Consider the following 27274-nt stretch of genomic DNA (forward strand, 5'->3'; position numbering starts at 1 on the left):
AGAGCAAAGCATTAAGGGATGGTACTTGTGCTTGAGCCCTAGGAAAGACAAGATGTAGAGGATAAGTGAGCAGCTTGGGCCTGAAGAGGTGTATGAAAAGACATCAAGACTAATTCTCAGTGTATTCCTTTGAATCAAGGGTTCATAGTCTCATACAAACTAAAGGAAAAAAGGGACTACATGGTTATCTAGTATAGCATTTTTGTAATATATGTGTTTTATATAAAAGGAAAGTAAACTCTTCACATTAGCATTTTTTCAACATTGCATTTGACTAAAGGTAAATAGCAATAGAAGGCAAGACAAACACACACATCCCCCTTTCCATCCATTTTGGGTTTGATTCCTATAATGCTTCATGGAACTTTCTCTATGTTCATTCCAAATTTTGTATTTGAAAGGTGAACATGGAAAAGAAAGAGAACACTTGGTGAATGTGTTTCTAAATTATTAGCAGTCTTACCTGTCTGCTCTTTAGAAGGTTATTGCACATGAAATCATCTGCCTGATTAAAGAAATACATTCTTTATTTTAAAACCCCCTTTTTTCTCTCTTTCCCTCTGAGAGTTTGATCTCCATTTATAAGCTGTAGGCCCATAAAGGAAAATGTATTTTTAACTGTATGGTGTAGTTTAAATGTACTAAAAAAAAGGTAAATGGGTCTAAATAGTACCAGAAAGTTTTATGCTTGTCCTTCTTTCAGTTTTCTAGTCCTTTACTGCCCTGTAAAACCTCTGCCTTCACAGCTATGTCACACTTCACATGGGATGATTCAGTTACACGTACAGCCAGCCAGTATGAACCCTGCATTAACCATAGCTAAATTAAACCAGGAATGAGCCAGTGTGACTCTGCTCATCTGTAAGATTTTGTTCTTGCACACCCTTGATGGGCTTTGGCTGGATGGCAGCAGCCTCCAGCTGTCCCATATCCCAGGGAGAGGTGAAGCTACAGGCTCGTTCTCAGTGGAAAGTGGACCCATAAGAACAAGGAGCCAGGGGATGAGATTATGAAAAAACAGCTCACTCAGGGTGGAGTTTTGGTTCACAGCTCTGTCAAAGTACAGGCAATGAAGAGAGAGAGACTTTCCCCCACAGGTAACCACCACTCTTTCCTCCATCAATGGGTCCAGTATGGGACAGATAAGGAACAGGGGGCAGAAACATCCTGCATTAGGTCAGGCTGTGGCAGCTGTCTTCTCCTTTGAGAATGGTCTAAGAGGAAGGGTACTCTTCTGTGTGACTGGCTTTTCCTGTCAGAGCCCTGCCAGGGTGGCTCAGAGCCATGATGTTTCCTCATCATGAGTGCTTTGCAGGGCCAAGGTTCATCCATGGCAAGCCAGGATGATCATGCAGAGCTGTCCACTGTGAGTACCTGAGCCTGCAGCATTCAGGGACAGTATATACATCCAGCCAGAGGCTTTATGGACACTGATGCCCAGGGGAAGTTGAGGAGAGCAGACAATTTATCATACTTGCATAAAAATAAACAGAAAATGTCTGCAGAATGCAGACCACATTCTTCCCTCACAAAAATAAGAGACATCCATTGTTTTACCTCATAAACCCTAGGCAAGCAGGTCTCCTGGGTCCATGTGCCACTGGGGCACTCAGAAGACCTAAGGCATTGCTGACTGCACCAGCCGCACTGCATGAAGGGAGGTGCCAGCAGGCACTGGCTACAGGACCTGAAGTGATGGCAGCCTGGTCCCTTCAGTGGAATCCTTGTTATCTGTTGAAGGAAAGACATGGTGCACAGACCCTTTTAATACATACACAAAGTGGCAAGGAGAATCACTATTTATGCAACGAACTGTGGTGTTACCCAGATTTCAGATGTACGAGTCGCAGTTCGACTTCTCCTTCGCTCAGTAATTATAGGATCTTATAAGTAATTTAACTGACATGATTTCAAATTCGCTTGGGAGAAATCCTAAAGGCATCTTAATGTTATATAGTTACTACCAGCATCTGGTGTTTACAGCAAGGTAGCATTTTTTTGCTGATGGAAGGAAAAACAGCAGCATGCTCCCCCCCAGTTCTGCACTAGTTCTTGGAAAAAACAGTGTATCTCAGTGTGTCCTAGTTAATACAGCTGTAAAAATTTTAACTTTTGCAAAGCTGTGTTAATATCTGTGACACACTTAGAGCATATCACTGCCCAATACTTACTCTTGAATACCTATAATGGAAAACCCTTATACTATACCTAAAATATGAATTAGAATTTATATTCTTTTAAACACCAGGATAGTTATGATAGTAGTAGCTCTAAATATATAACAATCCTTTTTAGTCAAGATATTAAAATTAATATTTAATTATGTTACTGTGTAAGTACATCATACTTTACACTTCGGTACCTTCCATAAGGTGCTTCCTTATTCTGGACATCTTCTGGAAGATTATCCTTGTATCCCTTGTACATTTCCAGTAAATGATTAATAACCATCTTTAAAAATGGCTGATGTATTTCTGTAAATTCTTATAGAACTCAAGGGGTCAAATTATTGCTTACCTTTACAGTTTAGGATTATCTGTAATGTTATCTGCTGATGCCTTAAACTTATTCTATAATGCATATCTGCTCATGACAGTAGCATATTTATGACAACTCTTAATCTTTCATTAACCCTGTGTAGACTACATGCTAAAAAAACTTTCAAACCTTACCTATGAATGCTGGATTTCAATTTTAAACACACCCATGTAATTCTTGCACACACACCCCTCCTTAAAAAGTTATGTTATGACACGAATGAACAAAAGCCAGGAAACTGTGAGCACCATTCTTTTCTTAAGCCATTGTGAGTTTTTTCTTTGCAAGCATTTGAAATAAGGACAGGGCTTCAGTCTTAAAATTTGCATTTCCTGGCTTTTGTTGGTTTATATCACAGCTCTTACATTATTTGAACATTTCTCAATCTTAGGCTGTTTTGTTTAGTAGGGAAAAAAAAAAAAAATCTTGGAGGAAATTTGCACCTCCAGTATTCCCAAGGGAATGGCAAGGCTGGGAGGATGCAAAGCATAAAGAACAGCATGAATAGTTGCTCTTACTGAAAATTGCTGCTCTGAAGCCAGGTTTACACAGCGAACAGAATGATTAGATTATGAGCCACTCACCTTTTTCCCAGTCACTACCAGGGTATAGCCATCATCTGCTAAAGAATTCTTGACAACAGCTTGGGGAGAGACAGGGTGGGAGTCTAGCTGAAAGCTGACATGTGGAGCTGTGGGTTCTGAACGGGAAACCACTATCTAAAAAAGAAAGAAATTAGGAAAATCAGCAGGCAATGTGTGACACAAATGCTTGCTGCTCAGCAGTCTTACGTTCCTACCACTTCTCTGCTTGCATTAATTACTTTGCATTACATTGCATAATATTTTGCATAATGTTCCATCATGATTTGATTAAAGTGCTATAAAATCTACTTTGTTTAACACAGCAAAATCATGGCTGTCAGAGGATCTCCAAAATACAGGGTATTTATTAAAGTATGAAGTAGGCACTGCATGCTTTATAATCCTTTCAGATATTTATAAATCAACAATAAAAAAGAAGATGGGTCATTTTGTCTGCCCTGCGCATTTAGAAGAATCTTAAAACTCCCCAGACCTTAAAAAGTCAAAGGCATTTCCATTTATTTTCACTTTGGTCCTTCAATTTGAAAAGTAAACTTCAAACTCTGTCATCAAGTGGGTCTGATGCATGTGAGGCCAGCACAAAGCTACGGCAGGTGCAGAATGTCACTGTGAGTAGTGCTACAGAGTTCTTAAGCACATGGAGCTTGATTCTCAGAGCTAGCAAGGTAGCTATTGCTGTAAGCAAGTTTTTTTGCAAGATGCGTCTGGGCATCTGGAGGTCTGACTCCTCCCGATTTGTGTGGGAGCCCAGTGCCCAGGACAGAGAACTTAGAGAAACTCTAAAATGACAGGGAGAGATGGAGGATTCTTTGAGAAGATGGTCCAAAACAGGAGCCTAATTTAGTTGTCCTGAAGCCCCTTTGCAGGAGCCCTCTCTCTCTCTTGATTTTAGGAGATCTTAGAGAGATTAGTCACACCAGTATGAAATTCCCCCACTAGTCTTCTCTCTGCATCTTGGATTACCTAAATACTTTTGAGAATTTGGGCCTATTCCTGCAAGCACACGCTTAACTTCACTACTGTAACTTCCCTGACTTTAATGGGATGAGTCACGGCTGTTAAGCAGAGGCATAAAGCATCTGAAGATTGGGGTGGATATTTGATAGTGAGATTTTATAGGCTTGGGCCTGCAATCCAGAAGGATGTGCGCCCAAATGTGATAGCATCAGGCAACAAAGGCAGAGGATTGTTTACATGAGGGAAGATCATGTTCATGTTTCAAAAGCTCCATCACGTGTAGTTTACTTAAGGAATTTAGATAATGGGCATTTTCTGAGAAGTTGAGATTCAATGGGGTTCATTATTTAAAAAGACTGAAGCCATTCTGGAAATAACTTGTATGTCGAATGTTTAATTTGTCACTATAATGAAGCTTTTCTTCTGACTCCGAAGGCAGCATCAGAACAGCTAGGACATTGACTTACACAATTTCGCTGGCTTTTCACATTGCCAAGGGTTTTCAACAAGATGGCTGACTCCAAAAACTAGAGAGATGATGTAATTACAGATGATGTTTTGTTGTAATTCAAGATTTAAAGAAAATACATGAGAAGTTTATTCATGGTGGTAAGCGCTTTACATCCTAAAAGTATTTACAGTTTGGAGTTACATGAGGTTTTTTTAACTTTAAAAATGAAACTAGCTTTATTAGTCTTTGCTGTGGGCTTGTTTCACAGAACAGAAAGTGCAGCTTTTATAAATCAATACAGTCTGGTAATTTTTGGTGACATAGAAGTATGGTCTCTGACTCAGTGTATTAGGGCATGAGCTCTGTTTTAATATTTAGGACAATGAAAAATAGAATGGACTGCAAAGCTGCATGAAAAAGCTTGATTAATGTTGGCATTATGGAGAGAGGTAGCACCACAGCTGCAAATACCTTTTTAGTTGATCATTAGCTGTGTCTCATCTCGAATACCCACTGTTACAAAATGCTAAGAATTCTTTTCTATCATTAATCCAGGCTTCCTCTATTGCCAGGCATTCCTTCTGATTGAGCCACAGTCTTAACCCTTTAAACACATCTGCATTGCAACCTCAGAGCTGTACATAAAAATTTGGATACAAGCTCTGAAATCTTGGAAAAATTTGTCAGCACTTTTAATACTGACCAACCTTTGTTTTATTGAGGCTGGTACTCAAATCACCTGCTCAAATCCAAGAGAAGAGACTTTGACCTCGTGACAAAAAGGCCGCTCAAATATGTGAATATAGAATAAAAGTTTGGATTTTTCTTAGAACTTATCTACCAGCCTACAGTGCTGCTGTAACAGATATTAGATGAAAAAATGCTCTTTTTGGTCTATAAAAGTGTTTTCGCATAAGTCATCTGAGTCCTTGAAATTCTATCTCACTCTTATCCAACATAATCCTGAAGAAAAAGACAATTTGAGGACAGCTTCTCCAGCAGGAAGAAGAGACTACATAGGCCTCCAGTGTTGTTTTCAGAAACCTCTAATTTTTATTGCTTGGGAGTGGGCTGGTATGCGTACAGTGTGGCTTTAATCTACCGTGGACACATCACCATACAGGGGCCACTTCTACCATGGGAATGGTTCAGTGCTACAGAAGGATTTATTTTCACAAAGGCTATAAGTGCTAGCTTGGTTTTGGGTAAGCTTTTTTTTAATTATTATTTTATTTTGTTTTCTGGGGGTGGGGAGTTTTGCTGCTGTTATGGTTTTTTTACATGTTAATAATTAATTTAATATCCAAGCTTTTCTTCAGAAAATAGAACAAATTAAAGTAATCTATGTGCCTGCACTCAAACAGTTAGGAGAGAGGGAAGGTCTTGCACAGACAAAGAATTGTCTAAAAAGAGAACTAACTGATGTCAGCAGCAAATGGTCGGTTCTTTCAACAGCAAGAAGTTACCAGAGGTGTTCTTCAAGGTGTCTGTGTTGGGATCCATAATGTCCAACACATCCATAAATGAGCTGGAAAAGTGGTTGTGAAGTCCAGTGACAGTTTTCTGATGATCTCAAGGTATTCAAGGTGATAAGAACAGACTATGAAGGATGGCAGAAGGACTTTATAAGACAGCATGTCAAAGCAACAAAATGGCAGGTGAAATACAACAAAGAAGATGAATTTAAAGTGGTATATGATAGATAGTTCCATGAATACATCTTTTCACTCCTCAGTGGCAGTCAAAAAAACCCCCAAAACTCCCGACCAAATGTAAACTCAGAAATTATTAGAAAAGGATTAGAGAACAAATCAAAAAACATTCTAATGTCATAGTATCAGTCAGGGTTGGAAGGGACCACAAGGATCATCTAGTTCCAACCCCCCTGCCATGGGCAGGGATGCCCCACACTAGATCAGGCTGGCCAGAGCCTCATCCAGCCTGGTCTTAAACACTTCCAGAGACGGGGCCTCAACCACCTCCCTGTGGGTCTTCTGATGTTCTTACAAATAACCCTTCTAAGAATCACATTCATTATCAGTAACTACAACCCCAGACGTCCTCACAAAGGAAACACAATATTATGTCCTTCTATTTAAGAGAAAACCAAACAAGTATGTGGCCTTTCAGAATAGCTCCAAGTGTGTCCATGAAGATAACAGCCAGCAGTTAATTAATGAATGAATATATGAATCATCACATCTTTTGTACTGGAAATCAGTGATCACTTAAGTCCATGAACATTAAAGTAATTTATTTAAATATTCTTTCCCTGCCATCAGCTAGTTTTAATGTTAAGTAAGAAGACTTGACTCCAGGTTTACCTATGCATAATATGGAAAATTAAGACCGCAATAACATGAGTTGAAAAACAGCATGCAACAGCTTCTTTTAAAAATCATTCTGATGCTCAGCTCTGCTAGTCAGCAGGATTGAATTACAAATGTTACTGTCTACACGTTGAAATATCTTCTGCAAAAAATGAGAGGCCTTCTAAAAGCAATCCCATCTAAGTATCATATTGTTATTTTTTCCCTAGATATCTAGCAGGTGTAGGCCATTACCCAGCAGAGATAGGCTCAGGGTTAACTTTATTGTGTAACGCCTCAAATGCCCTGGGATATGCAGCACAGCCTTGCAAAGGGCACATATGTGCTCTCTAAATGCTGTATATCATTCTAATCCATGGAGAATATAATGGATCTCCTCTGAAGAGTGCAAGCTTTTCTACTCAAACTGAATATTAAAACATATGTGTTCTTGAAACAGTTATTTGGTGCCAGGTGTTGATTTGAATTGGACTATAAGGATTTTGCTTTATGCAATAATTTATTTTTATTTAAAAAAAGGTGTTGTTTTTTTATTTGGGAGAATGGGGAAATGTTATCACAGAAAGAACTGCTATTATGAAACTGTTAAAAGTTGAGCTATAGATACAAAAGTGTCACTTATCAAGAGTCTGCCACAGCTCTCTGTTGGTTTGAAAATGATAAAGCGTGAGGGATTGCAAATATTCACATTCCTACCAATCCATGTGTGTATAGTTTGCATTTAACCGTAAATGGGTCAAACTGCTAGCACTGAGAAGCCAGTTGAATTGCTGGACCGCAGAAGCAGGAAAGCAGTGGGCATTGAGGACAACCTCTGCAATGACTCCATGGGCATCCCATCATTCTTTCCTCCTTTTGGCCCTCTAAGGTTTAAGGTCCATGCTCATCTATTTCTTAATCTCACACTTGCTCACAACATGGCTTGCAACTTGTACTGGTGGGTTTTATTATGCCTGCCTTCGTGTAGTGGGACATGCACTAGATAAGAAATTTGATTGGTTTAAAGGCGATGGCTTCTAGTATACTACACTGTAAACTGGATTGGAATGAGCATGCTGAAATATGCAAGCTCTGTACTTTTTTGCTTGTCGACTAATTTTACTGATTGACACCATGGTTTTAAGCCTTGAATACCAGAGTGGTAAGGTCTTGCCATTTTACTGTTTGCACGAGGAGAGCAATGCTGAAGGCTTGGCTGTCATCTTGCTGAGTTCTGGGACAAATTTTTCTAAGCCTTGACTTCAGTTGCAAATAAAAAGCAGATGTGATTATTTTTGTCTATACTGGTTTCTATAGCCTGCATTATGTTGCCTGGTGTGTAATCTATGAAAGCAGCTCTGGCACATGCTAATTTCTCTCTTTTCAGGGAAATGAGATGTGTTTAATGTTTGGTGGTGGTGTTTATTTTTTAACCATAAGTATTCCTGGGAAATGAGCGTGACTGTCACGTGCTCTACTTGGATGTGAAAGCCAACAGGTTTGTGCTCAGCATGTGAAAATTTCCCAGGCCATTGATCTGTGGAAGCCCCATCCCTATTCCTCACCAGACAGAATCAGGGGCACCAAACAAAACCATAAAGCAGCAGGTTAAGGAAACTGCAAAGGAAGCTCTTCACCATTTAAAGCAGAATGAAATTATGGAAGTCATTGCCACAGGATAAACCAACAAATAATTAAAAAACCTCAACACCAATAAGCAAAATTAATGAAAAAGAAACCCATCAAGGACTATCAAATGCTTCATAGCGGTCCTTTATACATCTCAGTTCCTGGCAGAGATAAGAAACTCTGCTTCTTGAACCTTTATTCTAATCCCCTATATCCTCTTTAGCTAAAATTCTGGTCACAAATATTGTAATATTGGATAGAAGTACTGTTATAGAATTACTGATATATAATGGGTCCCTAAAATAAGGTTCATTGTTTTTCTCTATTTTTTCATGCCTAACAAGCAGCAAGGTACTGAGGAGGACAAGAGGCCTATTCCATTGAGGCCTATCTGTGCCATCACGCTTTGGCTCTTGTGCTCCAAGCAATTGTCAGTCCAGAGTCTGTTCAGACATGACAGTGTGTGACCATGTTTTGCTTACACTTGGCTTCTTAGCTAGAGCTGGATCGTGTCCATCTGGATTGGACAGGACTGCAGCAAGTGCATAGTTGACTGTATCTCAGGGTATTTATATATATCCATGGGAAGACCCTTTCCTTAACTCTAGAAGCAACTGTCCTGCACTGTGAAGATGAGAAGATACATGAGGTTGCTACTCACCCCACAGAGTGCAGGGCTGCCCCACTGTGTGCTGAGTTTCACTGGTGTGGTCAGACTGATAAGACGGCCCTGTTAACAAATTTGCATCTAAAGAGAGTGGTTGCCCATAGCAAAATCCCTCTCTTCCTCCAGGAAGCCACCAACAAGCAGTGTAGTTGCTTGAGCTTTACCTTGATGAGGCCAGCCTTAAGTGTAGGGCGCACACAGAGTATTCTGCTTCCAAACTCACCCTTTTATGCCAAAATCCACCCTCTGCATGTGCCAGGTGCATTGGTCTTGTCTTCATTATTAAGGCCAGATCAAATGTGACCTTTTCAGCATAAATCTTGTAACATTTTCCCATACTCCACTTTCCCCAGAACTATCAAAAAGATTTTCCCTTCCTGAAGAATTTTTGCTCTTTTGTTTACTTGAACGTCACTCACTGAACAATACCAAGCTCCAGGCAGTTAAAAAATATTTAAAATTCACCTGGGAAGTGAGAAGAAAAAGAAAAAAAGATGACATTTTAACTTAATATATCATAGTTTTGTGGGTGTTTCTGGCAAACTAGAATTTCACCCAAATACCAGCTGGTAATCAAAGTGTCTTTTTCAGTTTGAAACTGTTTTTTCAGCATAGCTTCTTTGGCTTGAGCAGAGTAAGGCTGCTTTATACCAGCTGAAAATCTGATTCCTCAACTACAGCAGTGTGACTGGGTGCTGTTTTATAATCAAATAACCACTGTGAAATACCTGATTCACTTTGCACCCAACAGCTGTACTTTCAGTCTGTGTTCCCAGTCACACTCTGAAAATGAACACAATAAGAAAGGCTGAAACAGCTGCAACTTCTCCACAGAAAAAAAAAATAGTGGGGGGAAAAGAGCTTGTTGTCAGGCTCCAGCTTAAGAAGGAAGTAAAACCATTTTTCTTTTCCGTCTCATGCATGTCAGCTGTCTTAGAAAACTTATTACTGCTGTGTTTTGAAACAGAAACTCCACAATATTCAGTAAACTAAAAAACTACAATCTATTCGTGGCCAAATACAGATTTAACATTTCTGATGAAGCCAAAACACGCTCAGTATGTCAATGGGCTGCAATTACTTTGCAGGGGAGTTTTGGAATTCACCTCCTGGCCCTAATTATCCTCCCTAAAAGGACTCATGAATCTTCTGGGTTTTTTTTGGGCCATCCAAACTGATTTTCTTTTAGTTTTATATTTTGGCTGAAATAGAATAAACATTTAGTGAAGAAGGCTATATTTCCTTTCCAGTATTAGGGTTTCCCAGAGCTGTTTAAGTGAATCAAACTAAGAGTACAAGCAGAAAACAACAGGTGACTGTTGGTTGGATAAGATATACCTGCTTTTTCATTCTGAATATTATTGAATCCTCAGATGACTTTTTAAAAAATAAGCAAAATACAGGCTATTTTCTGACCTGGGTCATTAGCACAGTTTTGATGGCTAATGCCAGAAGCTTCAGGGGAATTGGTAAAATTAGGGAGCATTCATTGTTAAAAATACATCAAACCCCCAGAATCAGGTAGCTATCATCTACAGAAGGAAAAACTTTGTTCTCAGAAACTACATGTTAAACCTGTTGACTTTTGCAGCAATGCTGTGCTATTGTTGTGAGGTTAAGAGAGGCAAATGGACGAATGGGGAAATACAACGGTGCAGTAGAAAGGCAGAAAGTGATGAGCAGAAGAAACGCAAAAGGAGATGGAAAAATGGAATGAAGAAGGAAAAAAGAATCAAGTGGTTGGCTACTGATCATGTATAAGCAAATATAATGGGAGAATGAGAAACATTTTCAAATAAGTGTCACTTGTGTTGAGTATCAGTAGCCTGCAGCTGTACCTGCTGGCTTCCACAGCATAGGCTTGGAGTTTCAATTCAGTTATGGTGAATGTCACCTAGTTTTCACCATCTTTCCCCCACCTTCCCTCCTCAGCTCCCCTTCCCCCCCGTGCTCCCTCCTCCCCATTTTTCCTAACAATTAAGGAATTAATACACTAAATTAAGGAATGAATGCATCAAAATTGTGAAATAAACCCAAATTAAAATATTTGGGTGGTTCAGGATGCAGTTATCAGAGACAGAGGTATTGCACTGCTATTTCTTTTAATATCATGGATGTCTGCTAGTGCTGAAATTTGTCACAAAACTAAATTGTCTAAATATGGTAAGGCTTGGTATTTCAAAGAGGATACATGATGAACTGGATTCACTGGAAAGGCTGAGATGATTGTCTAAATTTAGAAACCTATATGTGAATTTTTTTTTCTTTTGCTTTTACATCATTGGCATGAAAATATGTTCACAAGATATTAATACAACATCATTGGTTTTAAAGCAGGTTGCCTAATAGGTAGAATTTTGCACCTAATTATCCCTGAAAGCACAGCTATATCTGAAGGGATACAGTCAACTCTGAACAGCGACAGGTTATGCAGAAAAATTCAATGTTTGCACGTACAAAGAGCTAAAAATATGAGTGCAGAAGCTAGGTGTGGATTAAGTGAAAACCAGGATTCTTTGTAATATGTTCCAGTAGATTTGTGAATGAAACAAAGAATATCATTACATTTAGTTGCTAAAAATGTGGGGAAGCATCAGGGGATATATTTTTGATAAATTAAGTCATTAGATCGTCCTAATTTGTTTTTAACCCATTTTACTTCAGTAATGGTCATTTAATAGCTCGATTTTGAATGATCTCCATCTCATTGCAGTTAATAGCTATATTTCCATAGAAACACTGCAAAGCTGCTTTACTTGGGCATTTGCTAATGAACGTTTGAAAGCACTTCCTAGATAACGACTACTGGAAAAAAAAAAAAAGAAAAAACTTTTTAATGTAAGTGAACATTAAATCCTGCAACAAGCTGTGTCTGCTGTATCCTGTGGACCTAGTATCCCTTCCAAGATCATTTAAAGGCAAAACAAATAACCTTTTTATTTGGAGGTAGCATCATTAAATGTAGTCAATATGCTTATTCTCCTGCTGGTTGCACAAAACCCTCAAAGAAAGAGCTCCTACTTATTACAATATAAGCCCAGTGCGACTTCCCCCTGTAGCTCCAGCCCATTTAATTCAATGATGAGAATATTTCTGCTAATGGCAATGTGCAGTTTACACAATAGCCTTTCTTTTGATCTGTAGATGAATCTGGAATGGGAAATGTATTCTGGAAATATTTTAATTGTTCCTTGAGCCGGGCAGACATCTGAATGAAATGTGTAGTTCAGGGCTTGAATGAATAATTTAAAGAATGTTACAAATAAAAATAATGCTGCCTTGCACTTTCCACCAAACCTCCCTAAAAGCTTTGTGACAGCCCAGAAGTAATGCTGCAAGTAAGAGAGTAGTTGTTATTAACGGTATTTTGTAGATTAGGAAATGGCTTCAGGAAGGTTAAATAAATTGCTCGTGTTTGTTGTGTGAACCAGTGACTACATTTACGGACAGAGAGGAAGTTTGTTCTGGGCTCAGCATGTAGCTTTTAGCATTTTCCTTTCCTGCACTGAAGACAAACTGAAGCTTAAAGTTACCAAGGTCATCATGGGAAGTTCAGGTAAAATTGCCAAGGTTGTCCTTGACCATTTTATTACATTCCCTTCATTTAGAGGAAAAGATTATGGTAAATCACTTTGCCCTCCGTCCCTCTAGAAGCATCATGGATTTTACGTGATGTGGCAGGTTCTGTGTTCAGTCTGTGCAGAAGACAGAAGCGGAGCTATAGGATTTCCTTTGTCCAGAAAGGGTCCATATACTGGGGACAATAGGTAAGCCTACCTACTGCATGTGGTACAGACAGAGAATGAAGGAGAGAGAGAGAAGAAAGGGAAGGCTTGTTTTTAAGATAAGTTACATGTGCCCAAGTATTATCTAATGGAAAACAGGAGAATTGGAAGGGCACAGCAGCTGATGACCTTATCATGAGTGATGGTTGAGGAACAACACTGCTAGCTTTGATGACTCTCCAGAGCAATAAGGGCCAAAACCTGGCAATTCTTCAGGAAGCCCACTATAAGATAAATAATACTGGCAGAGTAAGAGGACACAGGTCCTTGAGTGCAAAAGTGATCCAGGCAAAAATACACATCCAGGTTGGACTCTGTGGCAGATGGAGAAGCCAAGCTCACTAAGGTGGTCATTGCAGGAAGATAAGGATTGACATGAGTAAACAAAGGGAGCCCCTGGTGCTCTCAAAGCAAAAATTGTCTTCTGATGTTTGATTTTGACTGCAATTTTTTTAAAAGAGTGTTGGTTCTGTGGGTTAGATTTATTTCATTAGTCATCCATAATCTACCTGTCTAGATTAGCTTTGTACTCAGTGGAGGTAGACAGACTTTTCAGACTTCCACTTGTTACGGAAACCTGTTTTAGGACAGGAAGAATTTCTGTCCAAAAGAACAGCGAGTTGGGAATGAGCAACAGCCCAAAAATCTAAGATTCACTCAGAGAAACTTGAAAGTAAGTTGTGGAGGAGGTAATCTCAATTCTGCAGATGTGACTCATAGGCTATGGGTACATTAGCAAGAAATTTGGTGCCAGAAGAGTGGATCAGTGTACAGAAACAACCGATGCTGAGGCTCTTGCTTCTACATCCTGTCTTGGCATTATACATTGAGCTAGGTTTAAACTGATCCTCTAGACCAAGTGACCATATGAAGTGTATATTTGAACCTTTCTGGGTTTGGAGCATGTTTGATGTGTATACCAAACAGGGCATCCAGTTTAGTTTCCTTTGAAAGAAATCTAGTTTGTATGGGACAAAACTACTTTGTGAACTGAGCCAGCTGGACTAACTGGAGATCATGGCAGCATTTGCTTCAAGACTGTTGCTCCAAACCACAAAGCCCATGTAAACACTTAAGATGCTGAAAACTGTTAGGCACTTTCTTCATATTCCCACAGCTCTATTTTATGCAACAATTCCAATTTTTTAATACCCTGTTAAATGGGGGGAATATTGCTCCTTAGAATCATAGAATCAATAAGGCTGGAAAAGACCTCAGAGATCATCAAGTCCAACTTATTATCTAACACCTCATGGCTTCAAGTGCCATGTCCAATCCTTTTTTGAACGCCTCCAGGGATGGTGACTCTACCATCACCCTGGGCAGCACATTCCAATGGCCAATTACTCTCTGTGAAGAGCTTTCTCCTCACTTCAAGCCTAAACTTCCCCTGGCAAAGCTTGAGAATGTGTCCTCCTGTCCTGGTGCTGGTTGCCTGCAAGAAGAGACCAACCCCCACCTGTCTACAACCTCCCTTGAGGTAGTTGTAGGTAGTAATAAGGTCTTCCCTGAGCCTCCTCTTCTCCAGGCTAAACCACCCCAGCTTCCTCAGCCTCTCCTCATAGGGCTTGTGCTCAAGACCACTCACTAGCCTTGTTGCCCTTCTATGGATATGTTCAAGTGTCTCAATGTCCTTCTTAAATTGAGGGGCCCAGAACTGGACACAGGACTCAAGGTGTGGCCTAACCAGTGCTAAGTACAGGGGCACAAGGACTTCCCTGCTCCTGCTGGCCACACTATTCCTGATGCAGGCCAGGATGCCATTGGCCTTCTTGGCCACCCGGGCATACTTGGCTCATGTTCAGCCAGCTGTTAACCAGTACCCCCAGGTCCCTTTCTGTTTGGCAACTCTCCAGCCACTCCAACCCCAGCCTGTAACACTGCATAGGGTTGTTGTGGCCAAATTGCAGCACCTGGACTTGTTAAATGCCATCATGTTGGACTCTGCCCATCTGTCCAGCCTGTCAAGGTCCCTCTGGAGAGCCCTCCTAACCTCTAACAGATCAACACCTGCTCCCAACTTGGTGTCGTCTGCAAACTTACTAATGATGGACTCAATCCTCTCTTCTAGATCATCAATAAAGATATTGAGCAGGATGGGCCCAGCACTGATCCCTGGGGGACACCATTGGCTGCCAGCTGGATGTGGCACCATTCACCACCGCTCTCTGGGCTCAGCCCTCCAGCCAGTTCCTAATCCAGCACAGAGTGCTGCTCTCCAAGCCATGAGCTGACAGCTTGGCCAGGAGTTTGCTGTGGGGGATGGTGTCAAAGGCCTTGCTGAAGTCCAGGTAGACTACGTTCACAGCCTTCCCCACATCCACCAGGTGGGTCACCTGATCATAGAAGGAGATCAGGTTGGTGAGGCACCATCCTGATAAAATCTAGTATAGTTTCTTGTTGTCAAAGTGTCATAGTAATATTTACCTGCATGAAGTGGCCCTCCGAAGTTCCCAGATTAGCAACGGTAAGATTCCCTTTGGTGAAGACAGATATCGAAGTTAACAGGACACTGTTGAACTGGCCCATGAACAAGTCAACCCTCTGCAAAGGAGTCGTAACTTCCAAGCGATATTCATCATCTTGTGCTCTGCAGTATGAAGCATTTCTTGAAAAAGCCTGTTTGAAAATGAAGTACAGATGAGCACTGTCTTTATGAGTAGGAATAGATCTTTGTCAGAATGAAGTCATTTAGCACAAATGCATTTGACCAAAAGAATTTTAAAATGTTTCAAACTTAATTGCTCCATCAGTTATGGTGTTCCATGAGAAACCAAAGACTTCTTAATGTTATGGAAATATTTCTTCTAAATTTTCTTTATCCTGTCTGTTGGGAATAAGACAGCGAGCCTTTACTTAACCAGATGGTATGTATATAAGCACATATATCAAGGTATCCTTTCTCTAGTGATTTCCATAATGCTGCTTCTTCAAGGGTCTCAGAATTCTCCTACTAAAGAATCTGCCCAGTGACACCCCTGCTTTTAAAACTGTGATTCCTAGAAAATAATTACCTTAAAAGGTTTAATTTTAAACTTTCTTTCATGAAAAGCACAATTTTTTATTTTTTTCTCCTTTTATTCTCTTTTCACCACCTTTTTTCAGTGCTAAGATGGACAAGGGGAGAAAAAGACAGAGAAAGAGAGAAAGGAGATAAACCAGGAAACATGCGTTTCTGATTGTATATTCAAATGAAACTATGGGGCAGTCAGCTTTTTATAATTACTTTGGCTATTGTATTGATCATCTATGGCTCATGCACAGTGTTGTCCAATTTCTGTGTCTTGACTGTACTATAATAGTTGCTGCATTTGCAGGATTTTCTCTTGCAGTTTGGGAATAGACATTACATGTTTTTAATTTTCATTGGAAAAAATCCTTGAACAATACTCCTTAAGTTATCTCTTGAGAAGAATATAATCTGCTGTCCTGACAATTCAATAGTAATCTATTAACTGATAATTCCATTACTATTGATACTACATCATCTGCTTTGGTGAGATCATACAGATAACTGGGAACCCTCTAAAGGACCTCAAACCCATTTAAATTTGGAAGTCATTTAACATGTTCCCACTGTGACCTACTGTATGAATAAACATATAGGGAGATTATCAATGATCTTATGGTGGGTTCCCATTTTGAAATCAATAGAGAGCTTCATTTTTCCTGATTTTGTAATTGATTTGTTCTTACAAAACATGTTTTTAAAAAAATCTTTTAAAAAGCTTAAATTAAACCTTTCAAAGATAGTCAGTCTTTCTACTGTACCATATCCTTAAAGAATGTGTAGGAATATCATTTTATTTTGTTGTTTTCTAGATTAAGATGTTTTTCCTTCAAAGTGCTATGAGAAAACAAGCAATCAACCAAGAATTTCTTGCTGGTTGAACTCTGGTGAATTCTGGGGAAAAACAGGCACTGAAAATGCTGTCAACAAAATGTTCAACCCAGTAGGTGGATCCTTTGCTATTGAATTGTAGTGTTCCTGAAATGTGCACAGCAATACCACTAGTAAGCAAGTTTTCTATGACCCCTAGGAGTTGCAGTCAGCACTGAAGCCAGATTTTCTCCAGGTGCCCTGTGAACTTACTGTATTATTTAGGTAAAAATCTGCATACGATCCAACATGAGCAACTGAATTCACCAGGCAGTGCCTTAATGATAGAGGACTTCTAGATTAGATCTGATACAGCAGTGACTTAACAGTTCGGACATCCATGTGCTAAAGTGTTTGCTGTACTAGTTTTGGTATTAACTGTTAATGTATGCTGTGTTTTGCTTGGCAAGAACTGAACTAATACTTTGCACTGGGAATACTGAATACACTTTAAGTATTTTTTTTAACCCTGTATTTGACTGTGTTAAATCATCAACCATCAAATGTAGCTTTCCTGTGTTTTGGCCACCAAGTAAGTTAAAAGCTTTATTCTTTTGCACTCATACTCTATCCAGTCTAAAAGTATTTCTGAAAATATCTGTTCAAAGATTGCTCCTACAATGAGTATGAAAAGTTCAAGTGCAGAAAGATGTACAGTTTTATGGTTTTTTTTTAAATAAGGCAGATTTCTGAATTCGCCCTTCCCCAACTTGCAATCTTTGTTCTTTGCTGTAACTTTTTTGTTTGGTTTTGGTTTGTTTTTTTTCCCATAAGAAAATGACTTTGGGGAGAGATGTTTTTGTGCTAACCTTAAAAAAAAAAGGTACTTCCTCCTATGTAGCCATCTCAACACAATTTGAGCATCCTGACATGCCTTATGAAACCATGTTCAAGCTTTTTTCAACAAGTGGCTAGATTTTCGTGCTCGCCCCAACACCTTTCCTGGCTTCTTCAAAGTCAGCTCAGCCTTCCTCAGAGATGTTGTAATTTTGGGTATCTGCCCAAGAACCTGCAGATTGTTCCACATATGGCTATTTTAACAAAACCTGGTGCTTCATGGATTAACTATAATGTAAGGTTAGCTGTTTAAGAATTAGGAAGGCTTTGATCTTTGATTAGAAACACAGAGATTAAAAGGCTACTTAGAAAACTAAAGGAAGATTGATAACATGGAAAACATCAGCAAAGAAGCTGCTTTAAATTAACTCTTTGAAGACTGAATTCCCCCCTCCCTCCCTCTCCATATACACGTAAGTAACCATTTGGCTGTCAGTGTGGAAAAATAACTGATGTCAGATGATGCACTCTGGGATACAGTGCCAACTTCCAGTGACAAATCACACAACTATTGAAATGACGATTACAGCCTGGGTAAGCGCTTGGGTTAGGCTGTATCACCTCTCTTGAAGGGCAAGAGGTGCCAATTGTGTGTGATTCACAGCAAGAGCTTTGTGAATTTGGTGTAGGTGTGCCACTGGAATGCAATGAGGTGTGGGCAAGCCCTGCCTTTCAGCTACATCCAGAAGAGGAGGAGATAACCCATGCTATCTTATTTGTTCGTAGGAGAATTTGGCGTTTCAGAATTTATCCTGCATTGGTCCACTAAAAACCTCTCAGGGTTATCAGGAGCTGTTGCTCTTTGGCAGCTAACTGATGATTTATGTATTCCATTCAGCGAGCATAACAATGTTCTGGGCAGAATTGCACATTTGAAGACAAAAGTGAAAAGCACAGAGGAAGTCTTAAAGCCACTAATGAAAATCTCACGAAAATACCCAGTTAGGGCAGTGTCAGGGAAAAAAAAAAATCACAGTCTAGTCTTTAGTCTGAACTCTAGACTCAGGGAAAAAAAAAAAAAGATAATCAAAACTTAAACAATTACTCTGATTTATTTTTCTGTTATTTGCAACTACTGCAATTTGGAGGAACACTCCTCCGAACTCAGCCTTCTAGACCTTAGTTAAGTGCAGTGCTCAATGAAAAGTAATATCATGACATTACACCTAATGTCTTGAATAAACTAGAAATTAATTACTTAGAACATCTCATACTGTCTTGTGAACAATTTAGAGGGCATTATTAAAATGAAAATTTAATTTGCATAATGGGAGAAAAGGTCTGAAAGTAACTAGGTAAAATTTCCTAGTGTTGTTTGTAAAGTATCACAGTTATGAAGAAAGCAGCAATAAGCAGGAGTTATTTCCTGTAGCTTTGTTCATATAATTTTTAACTTGTTGAATGCCAGGAATCGACTTCCTAAATAACACCTTTTGTTTTCTGCTCCTAGGAGTCTCTCTCAAGAGAAGTGGACACCCACAGGTGCTGACAATGTTCCTTCTTTGAACATTTCTATAGCATAACAAGGAGCAAGGGGAAACAAGCTACTGCTAAATAAGCTGGATCCTGGTATCTCTAAGTGGCAAAAATTTTTTCGAAGAGACTGATGCAGAGTGAATGAATAGATGATTCTGCATAACAAATTAATTCCCAGACAACTAAAAGAGAGTGTATGAGCTGCTTCTGTCTTCTGTTGTGGAAGTCAGTGCATGAAGCTAAATAATAAACCTGCAGTTCTCAGGACTGTATCCTACTGGAATGAAGCACATAATAGTGAAGAATTTACATGAATGACAGACTATGAACAGGAAGAGTAACTGTGAGGAACACAGAAGAACCTTATCAGATTTTCCTCTCTAAGTTTTCTTGTATATTTACAGCAAAGAGTTTTGCTCTTCTGTAATACATATGATTTTATTTTTTTTTTCCTGAGCAGTTTGCAGTATTTCTTTTCAAGCAAGAAGTGCATTTGATCATTGTTTTTCTTTATGTAAAATACAAGGAGATAAATTCTGGCCCAAATAACTCAGCAAAGTCAAGATATTCCCTGAAGAGGATGAGTGATTTAATCATCCTGTTGGAGGTCTATTAGAAGGCAGGAATTAGAACCTGTGTTGTCTCTTTCCTATTCTCATGTATTTAAAAGTGAAGAACACTATAAATTTGGCCTATCACTGTTATCTTTGAAACTAATTACTTCTTGAGTTTAATAAAGCTTACAAATATTTCTGGCTGTTACATACTGCTCCCTTTAATTCTGAGCTCAGTTGGAGATGACTAGGAAGATCCTTGTACTTACAGTTCTTTGACAAAATAAGAAGAAAAATAACCCAGGCAAACTTCTTGACTTCTGGCACATTTACAGAATTCATGCCTTCTGTTAGTTCCCTTGGCAAAGAAACTGTCTCCCTCCTCCTTTCCTCCATGCTTTCATGCCTTAGCTGGTCAGTGTGAATAGAGCATAATGGAGAAGAGGAGGGATATATAAATAGCTTTCTACTATGCTATTGCAAAGTGATCTTCTTCCCTCTGATTTTTTTTTTTTTCCACAAAGCAGAAAATTTGTGAAATAGACAAAAGTTTACTGCCAGCAGCTCTAAAACTTCATAGTCATATTTATTGTTTTCACTATGTGCAACTGTCACAGTGTCTGAATTCTTTACAGTTGTGAGCACACTCAATGATGATACATGGAAAAAAATATGGGCATGTGTGTTTTTTGGAAGTAATTGACCAAAAAATAATCTGTCATGAACAAACTCCATCTTGGTACAAAAGCAGAAGAGAAGAAAGACAGAATTGAGGAACATGAGAGACAGAATTTCTTTCTATGTACCATACTGGCTTTTGATATGATCAACTGCAAGTCCACAGTGAAAACTTCTCACTCTCTGGGTCAGTGTAGCTGCAGTATGAGGTCCCAAAGCTTTTTGCTGCATTTCTAAGAGAAGCAGCTGTACTTTATCTTCCCAAAGCAGCTCCTGCTGCCTCTACACTATCCTACCCCCTGCCTAAACACTTCTGCTCCACCACCACCTTTCCTGCACCCATCCCAGAGTCAGGGGTGAGACCCTCACCAGCCAAGATACCACACAGAGGAGCTCAGCCCTCTGTATGGTAAGGAGTCCCAGCCAGCACCCGTGGAAAGGATTGGAGCAGTCATCAATCATGTTCCTAACAACCGGGGGGCCACCAGGCCCCCCGGCCTTTGTTGTCACCACCACCATCACCCAGTGCACACCATGGGGACTCACCAGAGATGAGAGGAGGATCCTCCAGCCCAAATGGGCTCAGCCTAGGGCTTCTGCTGTTCCTGGGAGGCATTAAATAGGGGAGTGGGTGGGGAGGGCCAAGTGGACACACCTAGGCTGGGAGGAGACTCCAACAGAGCCCAGGTGCTCTGGGTTAGAGGGTAAAAAGGGGCCAAAATTACAAACCCACCAACACTTCATAAACCAAAGCACAGTGGTAGTTAGTACAATGAAATCTTTCCATCTGTATCATTTTGCTTGCTGGGAAAATCTGTGCTTTTCAGATCAAGATAGCAAATTTTAACTAAAAAAAGAAAGTTCTGTAAGAGTGAATTTTTCCCCTGGATACCAGCAGACAACAGCAGGATGCTGAAAGGACTGGAGCACTGCCCTGTGAGGAGAGGCTGAGAGCCCTGGGGCTTTACAGTCTGGAGAGAAGAAGACTGAGAGAGGATTTAATCTATGTTTATAAATATCTGAGGGTTGGGGGTCAAGAGGGAGGGGACAAGCTCTGCTCAGTTGCACTTTGTCATAGGTTAAGGGATAATGGATATAAACTCTAGCACAGGAGGTTCCACCTCAACATGAGGAGGAACTTCACTGAGGGTCACAGAGCACTGGAGGAGGCTGCCCTGCCCTGTTGTGGAGTCTCCTTCTCTGGAGATTTTTGAGATCAATCTGGATGTGTTCCTGTGTGACCTGTGCTGGATTCCATGCTCCTGCTCTGGCAGCGGGGTTGGAATTGATGATCTTTGAAGGTTCCTTCCAACCCCTAACATCCTGTGATCCTGTGGACTAAATAGGATTGGCTACAGATCATTACTTGTCATACATACTGTTCAATAGCAGGCCAAATGCATGTGAATAGTATTCCTTATCAGCACAAAATTACATCATATACATATTCCTTCATTTCACTTCATTCATCAAATACTAGGATTTAAGACATCAGATCTTTCATATTGAACTATTGCACATATTTGTATTGATAGGGTCCCTAAGTCCTCAGAAAGAAGTATCCCAAATGGGTGATTATAATTTGCAGTAGGGACTGCGTGGAAGCCAGAATAGAGCAGTCTGCTGGAGATATGCAGTGTACACCCCACCTGCTGCTCTCACAGCTAATTTCCATGTTAATGTGTCAGTGATAGGTACTAGATATGCTGAATTTCTCTTTCTTCTTCAAGCTATATTTTGTCAAACAATTTGTTCTTCCCAAGAACTCCATGTTCTGGAGAAGTGGAACAGAATCACTCAGAAGTCACATCACAAGATAAAAGTATTTAAAAACACAGTATTCAAAATGCTATGTGCTTTGTAAAACAGATTTCTGCACAGTAGCAGCAGACATCATCACCAAGAGCTTCTTGTAATCCTAAGGAAGGGGAAAATGAATAATAAATGGAACAACTCAACTTTGCCAGTGGACACAAATTTATGTGCTTAACAATTCCCATAGAAGCAGATCCACAGTGCTTTCAGTTTCTTGACAGGTAAGAGACACATTGAAGGTGTAGATGTTGCGAACTCAGTGCAACATTTATGGAGAACTGAACACTGGGGCATGGGACTGGGTTCTGTTTCTAAGAACTCCTGAAGAGGCTTCCAAGCTTTACTCTAAAAGGTAAAGAGTTTTTTCCTCTTTTTGTTTTAAACAAAAATTGTTTCCCTCTTCTTTCTTCCTCTTCTTCACAACATTCCTCATGTATTTGAATTAAGCCAAATACATTTTTATTTTTTTTTTATAAAATACAGAAGTATGTTCCATTTCTGAGAATAAAATTTGCAGAACTCAACTGCAAAGCAGGAGACTTCCAAAAAACCCAAGCAACAGGAAACAGTCCTTTAAGATGGAAATAAACAATCCTAACTACACTGTGGCCGCTACTATATGTTGCTAGTGCCTGGAGTGGGTCTGAGGTAAAAGAAACAAACAGTTCAAAATACTACTTCTGGCAAAATAAGGATTAATTTAGAGAGAATTACTGAAGGATTAATTACCTCTAAGCTACACTTTCAGCTTCAAAGACTTAGTCTAGAACTCACTGAAGTCAATAGAAAGATTACCCAAATTTTTTGACCTCTAGAGAGGTTTTTTTAAAGGACTGCATTGATGTAAAATTTTATGTAGATCATCCCACTAACTCTAAATACTTGTTGCTTTGATCTACTTGACTGCTAAAATGAGAGGGAGGAGGAAGTTACAGTACTAATGCTTCACTTGAGGTAAAAGGCAAAAAGACATGTTAAATGTAATTAGTTAATACAAATCAAGATGATTATATGTTCTATTGTCAAGATCATTCAAAGAGTTATTTGCTTTTGTCATTGAACAGTGCTGCATTAGTTCTCATAATCTGGTTAGTGCATTAGCACTAAGTAAATCCTATTGATTCAGCAGATAAAATGGACCTAAGTAATCTTCGTATTTTGCTGATTTCCCATTAATTTAACATTTAACTCAGTATATAGATTATCAAAGGACAGGTGTTGACTAATTACACATTTTGAAGAAATAAAATAATGCATTTTAGATGTTGTGTTGATAAAAGCAGTTTTGCTGTACATTTGTAGCGCACATCAGGTGCATTTTTCATAGTAGTCCTTATTTACATGGAAGCTGTGATGAAACAGAAAAGCTGTGAATTCCAAGTGAATTCTAATTACCCCAAGATAATGTTGAGCATGGAGACTTCTTCCAAGACAATCTTGCACAACAACTGCATGTCTAGTCAAAACAGTGGTGCAAGAGAAGTGTTAGATAGAAAGGAGTCCAGAAAGCAGGAATTTGCCCTTATTTCCATAGGCAGTGAATAAAAACAGGGTAACATCTGCCTTAAGAAAAGGAATCTTTCATTATCAACTCCCTGAGGATCATTCATCCTCTAACATTTAATTGTTTTCACCCACTACATAGATCTACCCTTGCTTTCTGAGCCTATTATGTCATGGATCTTCTTCCTTAGCTGTATTTATTTATTTAAGTGTGGGTTTTGACTCTGGTTTTACTTGTAAGTTTGGAAATTAGGAATAATTCCACTCTGCTGCAAAAGCTGTCTGAAATCAGAAACCCACATGCTACTAGAAAGTTCAAGTAACACCACACTCTCCTGGATAATAACCACATACTGTTGCTTTAGTGAGCAATAATGATGGCAATCTGTGGTCCTGAGTCAGAAAAAGTGGAGTAAGTAGAGAAACTGCTGAGGTAAGGGTGGTGCTGAGTGAGCTGAAAGGCAGATGTCTGCTTTGTCAGGATTTATGTGTCTCTTCTTTGTTTGGCAGCAGAACCTGGGGAAAATTCATTGCTTACTTAGATGCCTCAACTACCTACCAAAGCCAGGTGGGATGAATCCAGGACTTAGATCTGCATGCAGTGCACCACAGAATCTGGAACATGGAATTGTTTATAAAGAAACCCAAAGACGGGTTTCAGGAGGAGCTGACACAGTTCTATTGCATAAGAGCCATCAGCAGACTAGAAAGGAAATTAATCTGGGGAAAATGAGACTTAGAATTTGTTCTGAACCCAGGAAAAGAGAATTAGATCTGAATATTATACATCTGTAGTGAGTGTCATTAAAGTTACATACCTGATAATCTACATTTGGGACATATTTTATTCTGAGATTGTAAAGGTTTTCAAATTTTCACAGTTACACAGGATAACAAAATTATTCTTTGTCCAGCTCTAGTCTTCAGAATTATTTAAGGGCCTTAAGAAACACTGAGATATTAAAAAAAAACCCACATAACCAATATCCATGTAAAAAAAATGAACCAAACCAAACCTCAACCCAAAACTTTCTGCCTGAAATGATTTCTATGTGATGCCAGAGAAAAGCAGCAGTGACTCTTCCACAGTAATAACCAATAGGGAACCCTGCCTTCAGTAGAAAAATTGGATTAAAAAGTCTGGAAATGGAACATTATTAGTAACTCTGGCTGATAAAGCAGTGCCCTTTTCAGAAAATGGTAGTTTAATAGATACTGCTTTTTCACAGAGAAATCCAGCTTTCATCAAGATGATAAAACACCAAGCAGCAGGACTGGGAGGCAAACAGAGACTGGCCCCTAACAGGACATCAGGTGAAGGAAAACTGGTTTTTGCAGCATTCAAAGGCTAGCAGGTCAGCCCTAAATCTCCACAGGGCTCAGAAGAGTCTGCAGAGAGATCTGTTACTCAGGGTGCTGTAGTACTTTGCAAAGAAACTCCCTGACCTGCTTTCTGCTCTGCCTTGCCTTGCCTTTTTCTTGTGATGGTGTCCATGTGGTTAGCCCTGGGGACAGAATAGGCCTTACCTTGACATTTATGTCTGCTGAACCTAAGAAAACCATACTCATACCTATGTGCATGCCATACCTGCTCACACCCCTGTCTACACCCTTACTCATACCCATACTTGTGCCTCCTTCAATGCATCTTAACTGGAGTTCAGACTCTTCCTTCAATCCCTTACATTATGCTGTTTGCCCTAGTCAGACCTTGTATGGCCAGGTGGGTAGATGGCCACATACCTGATAGTGGAACAGATCCATGTGGTGAGCACACCTTGCCATGCATTACACAACAGGGACCTTCAGGATACAGCTTGGCTTTCAGCAGTCAGGCAGTGAGCACCAACAGGAATGCTGATGCAGTCTGTCATCCTACTACTGTGGTTCAAGCTTGTTATAAAGCATGTCAATGCATCCTGCCCATCACCCAGTCCCTCTTCCTTTACTCTTCTGAGACATCAGAACACCATGGAGAAGCTTGTACAGAATCTGTACGGATGAGAGCAGGCTTCATGCCCAGGCAGAGTGCTACATGTCATTTGATATAGCGTTTCCGGAGGAGTAAATGACTGAACTAATCCAATGGATTCTGGTGCCTGACTTTTAGGAAAAATATTCAGGCACATTCTACTCACAATATAAAAAAATATTTCCTCCACACTGCATGATTATCTAAGTAAGCCACATCAACCCTTTTTAATCATAGAGATGTGGTGTTATTTTTGAACTTGCCAAAAAATTTTAAGCTAAGTGGTGTGGAATATTGCAGTTACAGAGCCTCAAAAGAGTTATTTGTCTCTGTTTATTTGATTAAATATTCCTAGACATACCCTTAGGATGACAGATCAATAAGTGCCTTTGTGGTTTCCCGATAGAAAGCAGCAATTATTTTCCTCCATTACAATATAAGCATAACCTAATTTTACTCATCTATCATGTGTGTAATGGTAATAAAGAAGCATCACCATGTGTTTATTTTACTGTCGCTTTATCTTTTATTTTCACGATCTCCCGTTTTCATTTCACATTCTTCCAATTGTGACCTTCATTTGACAGGAGTTGTGGCCAGTTTATCTTGCTCTAGGGTACTTGTCGGGAATATGGTGGCAAAAGCCTGTTTGTGGTTTCTCTTTTCCTGTAGCGTGAACAGAGTACTTTAGCCTTTCACCTGAACTTACCTGTGGAAGAAACAAAGCCACAGGATCTTAACAGACCTCAATTTGGATTTCATTTTCAGTTATGCTTCTCTATGGGAGTCAATAGTGACTGAATTTAAGTGTTGGAGGACAACTGGATTAAAAATAGTTTAGCACACAAGAGACACAAAAAGGTTAAATGAAGTTCATAAGGTCGTGATCTAACTAGTGAAAACTGAAATGTATAATTGAAATTGTCAAGGCTAAACCAAACTCATCTTCCTCACTTGGAGAATCACATGATAAAGGTGCACACTACTGCACTATGTCTATGAATGATGTAAGTAGCATTTATCTCATCATCTAAGTACAACTCTGCTTTGAGGAGCATTACACCAGGGTGGATAGTGACTAAACTGTGACCAAGTAAATTCTGCTAAAAGCCTCCATCCAGTTTTCTCCTCATTGTGGGTGAGGAGATTCCTGAACGGTGATTCAAAACCCTTCACAGTAGCTATATCTCAGACATCTTTGTCCTGACTCAGGCAATAAAACCCCTTTACTATGAGTCCAATTTTTATTTTTTTTCGTTCAAAGCCAATTCTGTTTCCTCCTTCCTATCACTGAAGTAACAATTAGTCACAGCTCCACTGAGGTGCATCTGACTGATATCACTGGATTCACTTTTCCTAGCCTTGACTTCAGTGTCCCCAGGCTTTGGCTTACTAGTTATTTCACTTAAAAACACTGGAAATGTATTTTGATTTTACAAAGTTTTCCATGAACACTGGAATAGGCAAAGCATCATTGTGTCTGGATTTATATCTTGTGGTTGGTTGACTTTGCCACGTCCAACTAAGCTCTGACGGAGACTTTTCCTACAGATGAGCAATACCTGCTTTGGTCCCTTCTCATGTTTCTAAAGGGGCTCCTTAAACTACATCAGTTTCC

At 39.6% G+C, this 27274-nt stretch overlaps 1 protein-coding gene across 3 annotated transcripts in view; it reads right to left on the reverse strand.

Moving 5' to 3' along the window:
• The window catches only part of MET (MET proto-oncogene, receptor tyrosine kinase), a 94143-nt gene that overhangs the window by 41934 nt on the left and 24935 nt on the right, over window positions 1–27274 (reverse strand). For all 3 annotated transcript variants that reach the window (XM_054178394.1, XM_054178392.1, XM_054178393.1), the window contains exons 3-5: window positions 15369–15560; window positions 3123–3257; window positions 1558–1731 (exon numbers count right to left, since the gene is read on the reverse strand). In XM_054178394.1, the coding sequence (XP_054034369.1) occupies window positions 1558–1731; window positions 3123–3257; window positions 15369–15560 (501 nt within the window). The remainder of the gene's footprint in view (window positions 1–1557; window positions 1732–3122; window positions 3258–15368; window positions 15561–27274) is intronic.

The sequence above is a fragment of the Dryobates pubescens genome, chromosome Z (genome assembly GCF_014839835.1).
Source record: "Dryobates pubescens isolate bDryPub1 chromosome Z, bDryPub1.pri, whole genome shotgun sequence".
Lineage (NCBI taxonomy): Eukaryota > Metazoa > Chordata > Aves > Piciformes > Picidae > Dryobates > Dryobates pubescens.